At 40.0% G+C, this 17,095-nt stretch overlaps 2 protein-coding genes across 3 annotated transcripts in view; one reads left to right on the top strand and one right to left on the bottom strand.

Annotated features, from left to right (window-relative positions):
* eml3 (EMAP like 3) overlaps window positions 1-8,679 on the bottom strand; it is a 45,084-nt gene extending 36,405 nt beyond the window's left edge. For both annotated transcript variants that reach the window (XM_037758603.1, XM_037758602.1), the window contains exon 1: window positions 8,534-8,679. In XM_037758603.1, coding sequence (XP_037614531.1) covers window positions 8,534-8,558 — 25 coding nt within the window. In that variant the 5' untranslated portion in view covers window positions 8,559-8,679. The remainder of the gene's footprint in view (window positions 1-8,533) is intronic.
* A 1,292-nt stretch (window positions 8,680-9,971) lies between these two features.
* Window positions 9,972-14,714, top strand: ecsit (ECSIT signaling integrator). Its single transcript, XM_037759616.1, has 8 exons — window positions 9,972-10,099; window positions 10,800-10,965; window positions 11,495-11,900; window positions 12,006-12,229; window positions 13,033-13,090; window positions 13,515-13,663; window positions 14,010-14,115; window positions 14,225-14,714. The coding sequence occupies exons 2-8, from the start codon at window positions 10,837-10,839 to the stop codon at window positions 14,506-14,508; spliced, it is 1,356 nt and encodes a 451-aa protein (XP_037615544.1). The 5' UTR covers window positions 9,972-10,099; window positions 10,800-10,836; the 3' UTR covers window positions 14,509-14,714.
* The last annotated feature ends 2,381 nt before the right edge of the window (window positions 14,715-17,095 follow it).

A 17,095-nucleotide genomic window follows, 5' to 3' on the forward strand; every position in this document is an offset into this window, starting at 1 on the left:
TCAAGTGTTGCTGCACATTCGTAGGAAAAAACACGAAAAATACGTTATTGAAAGTCGTGTTGAGCTTCACAAAAAAAGGGGAATTCGTGTCTATGTACACAAATCAAATAGATTCAATTTGGTAACTGCTTCACGAACTGTCGTGAGACTAAATGTGACCGACAGTAAATCGGTTTGGTTTTCTGCATACAGATGAATTTCCTTAGAACTGACTTCAAATCGAATTGAATTAGCTTCGTGACAAATTATTAATTCACGGTCCAGGTTAGGAAGGAAAACGAATCAGATCAATTCACCAAAAAAACATATTTCGCTGGTGAATCACACGTCCTACAAGTGAGTGTGAGGCCTCAGAGAGTTCGGTGGTATTCACATGAGGAACCACAAGTATCCAATGATCATAAAAAAAAGAAGAAGCAGGAGAATTTGATTCCAAAGCTGCAAATACAAAAACCCTCTATTTGATTTTTTTTGACGGTTCTTGAAAGCCTCGAGTCATTCCAGGTCTTGTGGGAGGTTTGGCTGGCTGACAGCTGCACAACCACAGCCTTTTGTTGAGTCTCTCTGTGCGCAGTATTTCTTGCCCAACTGGTTGATGTACGAGTTTAGAAAAACTTCCTTTTTCACCCAGCTAGATTAGAAGTAGAGTGGAAGCAGCAGATAGAATTAGCCTTGCATGCGCTCCACTTTCCAGAGTCATTTATTTGCATGTAATGTGAGCTCAAATATCAGTATCTCCTGTAGCAGTTGTGTGACAATCCCGTGCAACATATTCTCACAGTGTCCACCCACTCATTCGCTCTACATAATGACCTCAATCACCTACAGACGCCGCTTGTCCCGCAGCGCACCGCTCACTGCTTCGTGCGCTCGACTTTGATCGCGACGCCTTGCCGACGCTCGACATCCTGTACGCCCCTGCACTAGTACCCGAGGTCCCGTCTGAGAAGTGAAACAGAGAGCAGCATCATATCTGAGAAACACTTTCTCTTACTCCCGCCCCCCTTCCCTACTGCTGAACTGTAACTGCACTGTTTGCATGGCTGAGTGGTGCAGCACAGCTATTATTCGATTCATTGTGTTAAAGGACAAGTGTGTAACAATTAGGGGGATCTATTGGCAAGAAATATAATTTAAAATGAATAACTATGTGAGTGTGTAGTGTGTCTAAAAGAAAACACGATTCTTAGATTCTTCACAAGCTTAGAATGTGCCCTTCATATCTACATAGGGAGCGTTTCTGGCATAAGTCAAATAGCATTGAAGTCTACGGGAACTTCTGTTTTCTTTCCCTCAAAAAGGGGCGCGGCCTTGATTTTTTGCATGTGCCAGTCTGATGTATGTTTCTACAGTAGCCCAGAACGGACAAACCAAACTCTTTTAACTTTTCCTGCTTGAGCCGGAGTCGATAACTTTACTCACTACCATCACTGCCGCTCTCTCTCTCTCTTGCTTCACCGCTCACTTCCCACGTACACACATACTCTAAGCACTCTACTCTCACAACAACTGGCTCTAGAGAGGGTCATTCGCATTTTCACCTAGTTCTCCTACATGCTTGGCACACGGGAGATACTTCAATTGGTTGCAATGTGCAACCTCACAGCTAGATACCTGCATATCCTACACACTGCTCCTTTAGGCTAGGGATGCACCGATACCACTTCTTTTCAGACCGAGTACAAGTACTTACATTTGAGTACTCGCCGATACTGTGTACTTCTCTGTGCCAAAAGACCCTCGTTAACAGCCAGCTGGAGGGTGTGAGTAACACAAGGCAGGCTGGGGAGACCCACATACGAGGCAGTGCGTCACGACCGGCTCTAGATCGGCTTGGAAAGGCTCGTGGCGAAGGTGGCTCGCGGCTTTGCCACTTCCCGGGACCGTGGACAAGTCGCCAGGGCGGACTGTTCTAAGTGCGTCCCTTTTCAAAACCAGTTTGATATTAAGCCACAACACCAGACCCGACCAGTATACCGAATTGTACCACTTGACTCAACAGCAGCTTGTCACAAAATGAGAATAGCTGGTCCACCTTAAGCGAGCCTGGGCTGAAGTTGCCGCTAGCCCCCTTCACTTTAATCAGCAGGTGGCTGGCAGGCAAGACACAGGAGCTTTGCTTCGGTCTTGAGGAGTTGTAGCATTTATTCACCGACAAATAAACTGTACACACACTGCTACAGCTTCGTTCACAGCTACAACGTTACTGATAACTTCATTACTCACCATCACACACATGCTCTGTTGGACACTCGCAAACATATCGCCAGGCAGACACACAGCTGACCACCTCGCAGCTAAACCAAATGATGCGGTGGAGAATTTTACTGGGAAATTGGCTGCATGTGTCAACGACAATACATGCAGTGTCGTGGCTGCTAACTCTTCCCCCTCCCTCGAAATATCGCAAATTAAAACACAATCAGTCAAAATAATCGCAATTAGATATTTTTTCAAAATCGTGCAGCTCTAAGCAGCAGGCAGTTATTTTCAGTGAAAAAGCTCTGATAAACCTACTGTACACTACCAGCTCAGCAGCAAACAGCACACAGACACAGTTAGAGACTAAATTAGTGGAAGGGCGGAGGTTCCCAACAAAAACATTTTCCCCGGGGCCCTCCAAACAGGCTAATCCGGCCATGGTCAGTGGGCACAGTCCCTTTAAGAAAAAGGTTTTCGTGATACATAAAACCCCAACATCGATTCTCAATTCTTGCCAAAACACTTTTTTAGCTGCACTAAACACTAACAGCAGCTTAGCTTCTTAATTTAACTCTCCAGTAGACTCAAAGAGATTCAAAGTCAGCCTGTATGTGGTGTGCCTGCTAAATCACGCACCACTGTCTTAGAGGATAAAAGCGTCTAAAAAGAACTGTCAGAAAGCCAGAGGAGATGGTACATGTGTGAGCTCACAGCGCTGGCAGCGGGTCAACATACTGTCGCCGTTTTCACATCATATCTGGCTGAAGCAGACACAAACACTATGCGAGACCACGCTTGCTCTGCATACAGATAACAAAACAGTGAGCTAGTCTGTGTTGACTGCTGATGGAACATAAATCTGAGCAGCACCATGATCTCACTGGGTGAAGAGCGATGAGGTTTAGTTACTGATTTAATAACCAGAGAGCATTTATCTTCAGGGACGAAGCTAAGTCTGCGATGAGCTGTTTTTCTTCTTTCGGATTTATATGTCAGGTGGCAGCTCAAATGGAACTTCATACAAAGAGATTAGGGCTGGGTATCATTTGACATTTTAAATCATTTTCAGTAAAAGTGTCTAAAATTTTGCTTCAAATCAGATCAAAACTGATCAAAGGACAACTAACCAAAACTATGAATCTGACCAGACCAACACATTTCAGTCAGTACCGAGAAGGAGACACAGAGACAGTGAGTGTCCTCCTCCAGACTCCAGAGAAACAGCTCTTCTGAAAAGAAGCACTATTACAACATTCTGGGAATAAAAAAACACTGAAATAGCTGCTGATGCAACTTCCTGCTGATCTCTGCATAACTTGCACACAGTGCGTCACAGCATTGAGGAATATTTCTGCTTTAATACAACTTATTGTCTTAGTTTGAGTTCATCATTACTGTCAGCTTCAACATCCCAACAAGGCAAGAAACGTACCAAATTCACTTGATCTTTGATGGGGGTGGAAATTTAAAAAGGTGCTATTGATAACATTCAGCCACTAGAAGTCACACTCTCCCTCCTCCGTTGCATTGCATTCACTTCACAACACGTGGTTGCCGGTTTGTTGCACAACCTGCATATTTCATGGTCGAGTGGAGTGAGATTAAGACACGTGACACCGACGTTGTTAAACTATTGGCTCACAAGCCTTGTTAGGAGTAGGAACCAAACGTCGGATATCTTCCACAGATATAAACAAGACGTTAATTTTGGACCCGTCAAAATATTTAAAATTATTAATTCACACAATAATTTTTTTAGGAAAAGCAATACTTTTCCAAAAGCTCTGTGGATCAATAAGACCTTTAAAAAATTAATTAAAAACTTTAGAAAACCATTTGTTTAGTCTCAGTGAAGTTTAGTTGGCAGGGACTTCCCAAAGTTGCAGTGCTGATTGACATCTGGCAGATATTGCATAATTTCATGTTAGTACAAATCCACAAACCATACACTGTTTTTTAAGTGTAAAAACACAGACAATTACTATATAGAGAACATACTGTAAACTTTGTACTATGGAATTGGGACACTGCTCATCGTGTACTAAACTATGTAAGCAAGGAATCAGTTGACCTTTTTGTACTTAGAGGAAGTTACAGAAGATGTGAGTCAACAGATGTTTTGGTATTTGTTTCAAATGTCCATAAGTAGAGAAAAATGTGTTTGGCAAAGATTAATTTTTTTTTCCGTTTTGCAAGCTGTGTCTAGATCCGTCCACCAACACCACCAACACTGTGTTTTAGTTTTCATCAGCTGTGAGCGGTTACTACAGTTCTACGTTACAATCCATTTGTCCATCAACACCACATTATTTAATCAAGATTTTAGTCTGCATGCTGGCATTTAATGTGAGTGTGAGTGCACTACTCGCTCAAAACTGTACATGGTAAGAAATGTGTCTGGTACCTGTTCTTCTTTTCTGGGAAAAATCTCTCTGGCTCACAGGAAGTTATGCATTTTTGCTTCCTGTTTGTGTGCAATAAATACAGGGAACTACAGGCAGTTAAATAAAAGAACAGTGTGTGTATGTATGTGTGTGGGTGTACAGATGAAGAAAAGAGCGCCACCCACAAAAAGGCAAACTTCACTGACAGATCATCTGAGGACAAATGCGTCCTAGTTCATACTTTAACTTCTACAAGAAAAGACACACAGTGAGATTGGCAGACTGACAACTCTTAAACTTAGGAGCGATCAGTTGTACTGTTTACTGCTTTCTTCCACTCTTGTTGCTGTACTGTTCAGCAGTAAGCTAATAAACTGTTGTTTGCATTTACATTAGGGCTGTCAATCAATTAAAATATTTAATCACGATTAATCGCATGATTGTCCATAGTTAATCGCGACTAATCACAAATTATTCGCACATTTTTCATCTGTTCAAAATGTACCTTAAAGGGAGATTTGTCAAGTATTTAATACTCTTATGAACATGGGAGTGGGAAAATATGCTTGCTTTATGCAAATGTATGGATATGTTTATTATTGGAAATCAGTTAACAACACAAAACAATGACAAATATTGTCCAGAAACCCTCACAGGTACTGCATTTAGCATCAAAAAGAAAATAGGTTAATTAAAAGAAAATAAATAAGTTAAAGAAATTAGTTGCGTTAAAACAAACGTGCGTTAATACGTTATTATCTCGTTAACTTTGACAGCACATATAATTTATATGAGCTTTGCCACCTGTCATCCCCTCATGCTCTGACTATATATATACTGTATATACAGTATATGTCCATCACAGGCCACCATGGACTGTCAGAGACCTGAAGATGCTGTCACAATTTGTCAGCCACCAAAATTGTTGATAATAGATTTGAATTACTTCAAATATATATATGGACTAAGTCTGCCTGTGTATCCACCACAACTACAGATGTACCAGCATTCAAACACAGTACAAGTACCAGTTGATATTAGCTTTACAAAGCATAAACATATATGTTGTAAATTATTTTCTGCAGATATTTATTAGTGGTAGTTTACCATTTTGTAGGAGTATAAAATATGTAAATTTTTCGAGTATTTTATATGTAATTGTGCATGCTTTTACCATATTGTGATAGCCTACTGCATATATCGATATAGTAAAAATTGTGTTATTAATATTGTGCTAATATCACCCAGCCCTATGTAAATGATTTTGTTTTAAAAAGCCCATATTGGCCAATATGGGTGGAGAAACATATGATCTATTGGTCTCTTCTTCTTATCAGTGCATCACAAACTACAACAATGACTTGTTCACATCATCTGACCCATGACATGGTGCAAGCCAGTCAGATGACAGTGAGACACAGATGGGCCGCACAGTATCACAGATTTCCAAAGTTATTAAAATGAACTTCATTATGAAGCATTAGTACAAGATAATTACTATTATAGACAGAGAGTGCAGTCTCTCCACACTGTATTTCACTCTTCAGTTCCCTCCAGCAGCCTTCCCCACAGATGCTGGCGAGCGTGATATTTACTGTTCCCCTGTGCCTTGCCGCCCCACCAATTTACAAGACAAGTAAACACAACATCAGCACATAAGGTGGGACAGCAGGGCCCACAGATGTGCAACAAAAAGTGGCTTTGTGCAACAGTGTTGTAGTTCCTGTTTAACAGTCAGCACTGTGGAGGCAGAGCAGGTACAGTAGAGCCTCTGAAAACACTTGCTTGCTTGCAAAAAAGAGTAAATGTGCTCATTTTTCTATAAAATCTAGGAGTCAACTGTTTTTGCACAGTGCAAAACATTATATTTAGGCTACATCATATACTTTTTTGTATCTTTAAAGCTGCAGTGGTTAGAAATGGAGCAAATATGATTAAAAATAGTTATAGGGTTAGGGTTAGGGTTAACCTAACCTAACCTAATATCCTGACAGTAGTGCATGAGACAGGTGACCTAAAAAAAATCCTGTGCCTCCGTGTCCTCCGGTGTTCCTAACGGCATCTGCAAGATTTCACAGACCGGAGGAAAACAACCAATCAGAGCTGATCTGGAGTCTGCCATCCAGCTGCTGTCTATCAGAGCCAGCTGTCAATCACTCGCGAACTCCGACCAAACGGTCAAACTAGGCAGCGCTGATCAAATATGAATCAATATTATGTTACTGTAATGCCTATATCTCTCCTCAAATGTAGCTGTAAAATGAGAAAGTTCGTGACCCGGCAGCCATGTTGAGATCAGTTGAGGAAATACTAAGCACCGCCCACCAGCCAGAGCACAGCCAATAGAAATGCTCTCTCTCTAAAATGACCTGTGATTAGCCAAAGTTTAGATTTTTTTAAAGCCTAAAAACAGGCCATGAGGAGGTGCAGAAGTCTAGTTTTCTCTCAGAACACTTGAATTTCAATATGCTGAAAGGTTATGATGGAATTTTTGCCAAAATTATGCCAAAAATATACTGCCTACTGCCACTTTAAACCAGACAGCAGAGTTTTTTTCTTTGATCCCCTGACAGCTCTGCTGGTGGTCTGTTAATGTGGCTGCTGTAAAACACACAGCCTCATTCAACTAACATGAGCAATGCAAAACTCCATTTACAAAAACGTTAACTTTTAATGTTTCGTGAAGTTATAACTAACTCTGCTGCTATAGTAGTTGACATTAGTCACATCAGAGCGAGACAGATGAAGAAACACAGACTTAAAGTTCCCATATCGTGCTCATTTTCGGGTTCATATTTATATTTTGTGTTTATACTAGAACATGTTTACACACTGTAATGTTAAAAAACAACTTTATTTTCCTCATACTGTCTGCCTGAATATACCTGTATTTACCCTCTGTCTGAAACGCTCCGTTTTAGTGCATTTCAATGGAATTGCAATGGAATTGCAATGGAATTGCATTGCTAGGCAACAGTTTGGGTCCATGTTTAGTTCCTGTCAGCTGATGTTATTTACATACACTGCAACAGGAAATAAACTGGTACACATTTAGAATGTTTACGTGTAAAACCATGTAATGGGTCTAAATATTGTATATTTGTGACATCACAAATGGACAGAAATCCTATAATGGCTTGTTTCAAACGCACAATTTCTGAATACGGGCTGTGTGTGTTTCTCAGTATATTGAGCTTTCGATAGTTTAACAGTATTTATATAAAGCACTTAAACCTGCTTTTTGATATAAAAGACATGAAAATCTCACTTTTTACAATATGGGACCTTTTAAATTTAAGGTCACGCCTAAAATTTGACTTGACCCCCCTTGTGCCAAGATAAAGACAGCTGTATGAATACAAGGCTGAAACAGAAACTAGCAGAAAACTGAACCACAGCAGCTGTTAACCAACACATCAGGATATGCTGCAACAGGTCCTTCTTCACACCTACACACAAAGTGCTGCTGTCATTTTTTGCAACACAGCTTGCAAACATAAAAAAAAGTGCAAATATCACTATTTGCAAAAATGAAAAAGTTTACAGGGAGTTACTTTGACAGTAAATGTACAGTATAAAACTGAATAAACAAACATGTCCAAACGCACCACCAGACTTCCTTATAATTTTAACATTCTTTTAGAGAGCACGCCTGTTTTTCCCCCATTGGCAGGAAGCACTGCCAAAGAACTGTATAACTTTATTTATTAATTTAATTAAAAAGCTGCTTTAAGAAAAATGGAAACTGTACAGCCGAATTTGTCTAAACACTTTACAGTTTTGTAAAATACTTTAAACCATGTTGTACGACGTTTGTACGTTAGCCGAACAGTAAAACAATATTGCCAAATCTTTACTATTTTATAGGCAAAGTGTTCCCTCCATAGACACAGTTAAGTTTCCATAAAGCTTAACACGAAAGATGTTTTTTTGGTTGTTTTACTCACCCAAACTGTTTGTAGATGAATCCATAATCCGTAGATAAAGTTGTGTGAAGTTTCTCTAGAGGTAAAGTCTGGACTGAGGTGTGTTTTCCATGCTGAGAGAGGAGGAGTGTCAGAAAGTCACACTCTGGGGACTTTGAGTGTCAAACTGCCAGCCATGGCAACAAGAAGACCGGAAACGGAAACTACTGTTTATTAAAGAATAATAATTATTTAAAAATACAAATACTAAATCCTGTCAATATTAAATTAGAGTATATAAATACAGAGACACAAGCTAAAAAAAATTACTAAATAATAAAAAAAAAATTGTTAGTTGAGAGATTGAAAGTGTCAACCGGAAGTTACGTACCTCATTGTGGCGAGCTTGATGATATTTAATAAAAGGTATGAGACTGTTTGTTTGGAAGCTATTTGTCTCCACCACGTGGCAGGTTTATATAACAATATTTTATGTAAGAAAGAAACTCAGAATGAAACACATTAAAGCTATAGGTTTCACTTTCATATACTTGGATTTGTGCAAATAAAATTTTCCAAGAATGAGAATGTTATTCACCAGAAAGTCATCTTTGTTATTGTCCATGACAAGACCATAAACAATGTTCTTTTGAGATGAGTTTCCCAGATGAGAAACTTTTGGGAAAAGACAGTCATGTATATCAAGCATGCACACCTAAAATACAATTACAGTTACAATTCAATTCAATTCAAACTTAATTGCAGACTCAAGGTCCAGATAACAAAAAAGTACAAAAAAAAAATGCATTACATATAATACATTACAGTACAGGAAGCAATATAAAAAGTCATAATTGTTTTTATTTTTTTATTTTTATTCATCTTCTTTTCTTTTCCTTACATTTTATTTGTTGTATAATTTATGTATTTATTATTATTATTATTATTATTATTATTATTAATAATAATAATAATAATAATAAATAAATAAATTTACTTTACTTTATGTATACTGTACTGAACTTTCAAAATAAAATATTGAAAAAAAGTCATCATTAAAAGATATTAAAAAATATAAATATTCAATTCAATTCAATTCAAATCACTTTATTTGTCCCCGAGGGGCAATTGTAGATGGCTCGTAGAGTAGTACAATTAACAACACAATACAGGAAATTTTGAAACATCTTGAAGTTTAAAAATAGTGATACTAATATAGTACTAACACTAGTAAAATAATGCAAAATAGTGCAGTATACAAAGTATAAATATGGATTATTTTATTTAGCTTTCTATACTCTATACTCTTTTGTTTAAATACATTTAGTTGTTCCTCTTTTGCCTTCACAACATGGGGTAACTTAATGCCACTTAATATCTATAACAAAAATTTTAGAAGAATGTACAACACAATTAAAAAAAACAAAAAATATATTAACTGTACAGAACTGTGATACGCGGAACTGTTATTTGCGCTAATGTTTTCTGTTGTTTGGGGGAAGCGAATATGTGTCGCACCCGGATGTTCAACCGGCTGTTCATCATGGAGGCTACAGAGGGTGATTCCTGAAGGAGACTTATATCTTCGTACGTTTGTCTGCATACATGGTGGGTATTATAAGGAATATATATATATAATATGTTAGACTATAATGTACTTAAGTTATTTATTACATAATATCAGTTTTTAATAATAGTTTGCCTGACATTTAGCCTTAATCAAACCCTCTGATATGCCAAACTCAATGCAAAAATATGCTAATTTAAGGTTTCTTACTGCTTGGCAAATATTTATACGTGATAGGAGTTAATTGAAGGACGTTTATGAATAAAACAGAGTTGTTCTTCAGTTCGGCTAACATAAATACATTAAATACTGTTTATTTATTTATGTATTTAAGTAAGTATTCAACTGTATTCAGGCAGCATCACAATCATTTTCCACAACAAAATACATCATAAGATAAGATGAACCTTTATTAATCCCCAAAAGGAAATTCAGGTTTCAAAGCAGCAACATCAGCAAACAGAGTGAAACACAGGAGAGGTAAAGGTATACAAACATTATAAAAACAATAATAGAGATATAAAAGATACAGAGTGAATGGGTGAACATAGTGTGTACAGTCTGTCAATAAATAAATGTAATATGTACATATGCCCAGTCTATAAAGTGGTATATAGGATGTATAGTGTACCAGTGGTTAGAGTCCAAGATCATGGTGTCACTATTGGAGTAAAATTGTTACAAGAGTGCCTTGAGTGAATACTGAATACTGTCCCTGTCATGTTCATTGTCCCTCTGCAGTTCTGTTGTCCCTGTAAGTCAGTGTGATGTCTCCATCATGAAGTGTGCCCGCTGTCTGATCCAGCTGCAGTGTCTCAGACTGGTGGGTCAGTCAGCCAGGTCTGCTGCCCAGCATGGTGCTCTGCTCCAGTCAGCCTCCTCCAGTCAGCCTAACACCCAGCACCAGGTAAAGTTTAATCTCCATTCATAGCACCACACTCAAATTATTGGTCATTTAAAAGGTGCAGTGTGTAGGGATTTGGCGACGTCTACTGATGTGGTTGCAGATTGCAACCAATTTGAGAATTACGGTGGACTTCAGGTAACGGAAAAACATTAAAGGCTCTCTCTAGAGCCAGTGTTTGGTTTGTCCGTTCTGGGCTACTGTAGAAACATATCAGACTCGGTGAAGAGGACCTGCTCCCTATGTAGATATGAAGGGCTCATTCTAGGCTAATGAAAACACAATGATTCTTAGTTTCATGTGATTGTACACTAATGAAAACATAGTTATGAATATTATATTCCATTTCTGCTAATACAGTAGATCTGCTTAAATCCTACACACTGTGCCTTTAATGAAGTTAGCATTATTAGTGAAAACAGAATAGCACATACTGTATGACTCAGACCTCTCCTGAATGATGAGTTTTCAATTCTGGATACATTCAACCCACAAAGCAACACTTATTATTATACTTTCCAACAAATTGTAGGTGTTGAGGCGTTTCCACGGCAGCCCAGCATTCGCCAAGAATCAACCTATACCTGCAGAGTTCATCAATGAGGACGACAAGAAGAAAGACAGGTCTTTGGTCACCCACGATGACCTGTTCGAGCAGGTGGCCAGAGACACCAAAACCAAGGCCACGTTTAACAAAGTGGTGGATGTCTTCATCAAGAGAGACATAAGACGGCGGGGTCACGTGGAGTTTATCTACGCCGCTTTGGCGAAGATGCCGGAGTTTGGCGTGGAGAGGGACCTGGTCGTCTACAACAAGCTGCTGGATGTTTTCCCCAAAGAGGTGTTTGTGCCCAGAAACTTTATCCAGCGAATGTTCAACCACTATCCCCGGCAGCAGGAGTGTGGTGTCCAGCTACTGGAGCAGTTGGAGAGCTATGGTGGGTTACAGGATTCAGTCTGGTCAACGAGTTCCTGGAATGATTTATAATACAGTTTAATACAGCAGTGTGTGTCTATCCTCAGTCTGAATGATTGTGTTTCAGGTATCATGCCCAACATGGAGACCAAAGTCCTGCTGGTCCAGATCTTTGGCGAGAAGGGCCACCCCATGAGGAAATTCCAGCGCATCATGTACTGGTTCCCCAAATTCAAACACATAAACCCCTTCCCCGTCCCCCAGCATCTGCCCGAAGACCCAGTGGACTTGGCTCGCTTCAGCCTGAATCGCATCGCAGGTGACCTGGACGCTAAAGTCACCGTCTACCAGGTACGACTGCACGCTTTGGAGTGGGAAATAAGCTTGTTTACTTTCTTTCAGTGAGTGAGATGTTCAGATGGATATCAATGTTGTGTGTGTGTGTGTTAAGAACAGAGCTGCAATCAGACCTTGTTTAGCATAAAGACACAGCTCATGCATAAATATCTGCCCAGCACCTCAGTGCAGTGTCTCCAGCTATAGCAGGATTTATAGCACATTTTATTTTAGAGCTCACTACCTCGACTGGTCTCAAGTCTGTCAAGCTGGGGACCTTTAAATCCACGACAGTCTGGAGCTCGTTGTGTTTGTTAAAGGCCATTTAAAACATAACAAAAAACATATTACATAGCCTGTCAAAACAAATCTTAACCAAAGGTCCACTTACTGGCTTTTTTCCCCAGAGCTTTTAACCACATCTATCAGTTTTCCAAAGTTATGGAAAGACTGTCATGAAAAAGTTAGTTTATTTTTTTGGTTAAAGGTTGAGAATGAACTTTCATGCTCAACAAAATAGCATAGCTTTTTTTAATATGTACCATCCGTGTCTAGAACCACCCACACCATGCTGAGTAAGGTTCAGTTCCAGGACTGGATTTCATTTGCGTTATAATGTCAAATGAATCCCAGAAGTTCCAGTTTCCCCTTCAGCTCTCTACAGTTCAAACACAGCAAGCAGCAGAACTTTAGAGGGAAATAACCAACTGCTCTACTTTGTTGTCAACATGAGGATGAGCCTGTGTGCCCTTTAGTTCTTTATTTCTCACTTTATTGTCACCATAAATGATGTCTTGTCTATTTGCTCTTCCCACCAGCTGCCCTGTACAGACATTACAGAGAGTGGAGAGGAGATCACACTTCCACATGTAGTAGGTATGGAAACTGTTTGTTTGTCTCAGGTTGAATGTGTTATAGTGGTTTACAGGATTCTCACTGTCCCAGACTGGTTTAGTAAGGGGATAGAAGAAGAAGTCTGGGAGTAAAACTGCGTATGCTACGATGGAGTATAGGGCCACATTGAGGGAAAAAAATTAATGAGATTTCGAGAATAAAGTCGTAATTTAATGAGAATAAAGTCCTGCTATTTCAAGAAAGAAATAGTAATAAAATAATATAATATATCAGATATTGTCTTCTTTGACTTCTTTGATTTGAAGCCTAACTGTAAATGAAACCAGAGAAACAACCGTAACATCCTGTCCATCTTAAACATGTTCTAATAGCACAATGGTGTAATCAGATCCGTATATATTTAGCTCACTGTCTTTGTTTTCGTTCCTTCCTGCGTTGACACCAGGTATCCAGAGTCCCAGCCAGATGGAGCTGCTGGCAAAGCACAACCCGAGCAGGCCCGTGTTTGTAGAGGGCCCCTTCCCTCTGTGGCTGAGGAAGACGTGTGTGTACTACTACGTCCTCAGAGCTGACCCCATACCGCCTGACGAGAAGGTGGGAAACCCCCAGCTATTATCTGTTATTAAGTTAATACATATAGTTAATGTTGTGTTAGAGAATTAGATTTTTTTAGGATTCAATAAATGATTTTTATCAACTTTTGAAGGAACAGCCTGATACTTTGGGTAAAAAAAATAACATTAACATACCGCTTCTGTCCAACCTCCACAGTCCAGGTAGGAATTACTTGGCTAACTTAAAGTGGCAATCCTTAAGATTTCAGTCCTATTTCTATTAGAGTGAAAACAATGTACTTATAGTTTACTTATAGTTTAAAACATGCTCTTACCTTTCCGAAACATTGAAGTTCACACAGCTGTATGTGTGTGTCCTCCCATAGGTGGAGGAGCCCTACGATCCAGAGAGGTGTCTGGACTATCCTCTGCAGCTGGACCTGGATTTGGAACGGGACCTCGGAGATGAGGAGAGCTTCGACGTGGAAGACTGTAAGACGCTGAAGCTGTCAGATAGATTTTCATGTTTGTTGCTGGTGTTCAGGGTTGCTCAGAATGCTACTGAGTGTGTAACGCAGCTTTTTGTGTGTCTTGTATCCAGTGGACGAGGGTCCGGTCTTCGGCATGTGTATGACCAGCCAGGGAGAGCAGGCCGTCCTCAACCAGTGGATCTCTGGCCTCCAGCAGAACAATCCCATCCTGGGTCAGGTCCCCACTCTGTTCCGCCTGGAGGCCGGGCCCCGAGAGCTGCAGGGGGCGGCTGACACCGAGTCAGATCACCACCACCAGGGGCCAGACCCAGAGACCCAGAGAGAGGAGAGACCGCATGAAGAAGAACCGGAGGTCATAGTGGACCACAAGAGCCGAGGAGAAGCCAGGGGATGAAACGGTGAACAGCGGTCAGACTGACAGGAACATCATGATATGACTGATATATAGAAGTATAGTCCATGCTGGGAAGGGGATGGACTAGTGTCGGCTACTGGTTCATTTAACTCAGCAGAACCTGAGGAGGACTCTGAATAATACTGGTATGGTTCAGTAATCAAGTAAATTAAATGAAAATAAACTTATTTTAGTCTCTGTCAAAAGTTGTCGAGTCTTTTTTAAATGATCTTAAGCAGTGGTTCCCACGCTGGGGGCCAGGACCCCCACTAAGGGTCGCAAGATAAATCTGAGGGGGTCGTGAGATGATTTACATGATAGGAAAGCAGAAAAATACAAAATCAAAATGCTTTCCTCTAATCTTTGCATTGATTCCTTTAAACAATAATGTCCGTAAAACAAGTTGTACCGGCCCAACAACCAGTAGACGTATGCCGGGGGAGGCAAGTCCATACATACATACATACATGTAGGTGCAAGAAAACCAGATGTAGAAGTAAGGAACAATGTGGGAGCTTTAAATGAAATCATATACTGTAGGTAGGTAGCACGATATGATCATTACTGAGCAGCCAAGCGTCTTGATTCTCAGTGTTCTCATAAACCTGCAGCAGCAGGAAGCTGTTCTCAGACAAAACGAGCTCAGCCAGTCGAAACTTTGAGACACATTTAGCAGCTTACATGGAGAGAAAAGTGGAACATTTAAATGGTAAATGGACTTGCATTTATATAACTCCTTTTTAATGTCCCGACCACTCAAAGCGCTTTACGCCACATGTCAGCATTCACACGCACACATTCATACACTGTTGACAGAGGCTGCCATGCAACCTGCCCAACAGGATCTAATGTAAATACTCATTCACACACCGATTGCACAGCCTTCGGGAGACATTTGGGGTTCAGTATCTTGCTCAAGGACACTTTGACATGCAAACTGGAGGAGCCAGGGAAGAAAATGTATTTAAAAATATATAAATATTTTAATAAATAAAGAAAACCTGACAAAAAAAACTTGTGCTAGATAGTACTGGGAGCAGAACGTTCTGTCCCGGGGCCCCCAACTGGTTGATCCAGCCATACTGGAACTTCTGATCTGAGAGATAATTAATATGTGAACACAGATCTCAGAGAATAATCCCAAAGGTAGAAAAGGTTTATTACTGAAAAGGCATTTAAACATTCCCTTTGAACTGGTAAACAAGTCATCAAGTCAAGAATTACATTCTCAGAAGGTGAAATAGCTCGGGTGGTCGCTCCCAGCTATTTACGCTGTGTTGCAGCTGTGCAGGCAGTTTTCTATACAGCTTTGTGCTCAAACAGAATTATTATTTCAGCATTTTTACTCTTGAATGAAAATCATATTAAAAAAACATGGGAATGCATTCCAGAGTTTTATATTCTGATATACAACTGTTCATCCTTTTAACTACTCATGCAGGAAAGCCTTTTGGATCCTCGACACTCACAAATGAGAAACGTCTCTAACTCTCTACGGATATGAATAATGAATCATCAGTAATCATTATAGAAGAGGAGATTCAATAAATAATGAATAAAGATTGCTCAAAATAAATCATGAAACCGCACAGTCAAAGAAAATTTTGGCATCTCATGTTTTAGTATTTAGTGTATTTACAGTGCAGAAGGTTGGTTGGATGTTTGACGTCAAACGGTGGAGCCGATATGAACTGCAGGAGGTTTTTATACAGTTGTAAAAAAAGTTACAAAAGGTAGTCATCGAGGAACACATGTAAGGTTCAGGGTTTGAAGAACAGCGTGGTGCAGTATCACATACAAAATCATGTGGAACAGTTCGGGACACCCATGCAACAATCCAATAACTAACCAGAGTCTAGAGCAGTCCTGGACCTGAATGCAAACCTGCCTGTAGTGCAGATAAAACCTTTATACAAAACTGTTAGTTAATGGATGATGAATGGTTAACTCTTGTGCTGTATGTGTGTTTCTTTTTCTTATAGCTGGCTGATTCAGGGGGGTTCTGATGTGATTCTGTCCAACACAGTCTCACGGCAGTTTGTGAAATAGTCACGAAATTTCATCTTTTTTATTCGTGTACAGACACGAATTTCCCTCTTTTTTTTTGTGACGCTCAGCACGACTTTCAACAACATATTTTTCATGCTTTTCCTTACGAATGTCCAGCAACGAGTGTAAATTTCAGCTCCTATTTTTTCAAAATAAAACAACTTAGTTAAGTTTAGGAAAAGGTCATGGTTTGGGTTAAAATAACACCTGAGGTGGCGTAACTTAAAGGGACTGTTTGTAACTTCTTACACGTATAAATCAATCCGGGTCGGTGTCCCATGAGCGCTCGCGTGTGGCTACGCTGTTCAGACAAGACTCCAACACAAACTACGCAGAAGCACCGGGAGGTTTCCCGTGTCTTGTGAAGTGGCGGGGCTCCGCAGAGAGAAACGTTATCGTCTCCGACCAAAACTCCGGTGTCTCGCCTCACTCTTTTGAGCGATGCTCGTTCATGTCTATGCAGAGCGAGCACAAGCGCGAGCAACAGGACGCTGACTTTCGTTGACTTAACGGCCACAGGTGTCGCTGTTAACAAGCA

The sequence above is a fragment of the Sebastes umbrosus genome, chromosome 22 (assembly GCF_015220745.1).
Source record: "Sebastes umbrosus isolate fSebUmb1 chromosome 22, fSebUmb1.pri, whole genome shotgun sequence".
NCBI lineage: Eukaryota > Metazoa > Chordata > Actinopteri > Perciformes > Sebastidae > Sebastes > Sebastes umbrosus.

What these genes read in the sequence shown, in the direction of transcription:
- ecsit (XM_037759616.1), top strand. Translation starts at nt 10,837, where the DNA reads ATGAAGTGTGCCCGCTGTCTGATCCAGCTGCAGTGTCTCAGACTGGTG. An exon ending in GGAGCAGTTGGAGAGCTATG is followed by an intron (nt 11,901 to 12,005) that starts GTGGGTTACAGG and finishes ATTGTGTTTCAG; the next exon opens with GTATCATGCCCAACATGGAG. An exon ending in GAGCTTCGACGTGGAAGACT is followed by an intron (nt 14,116 to 14,224) that starts GTAAGACGCTGA and finishes TCTTGTATCCAG; the next exon opens with TGGACGAGGGTCCGGTCTTC.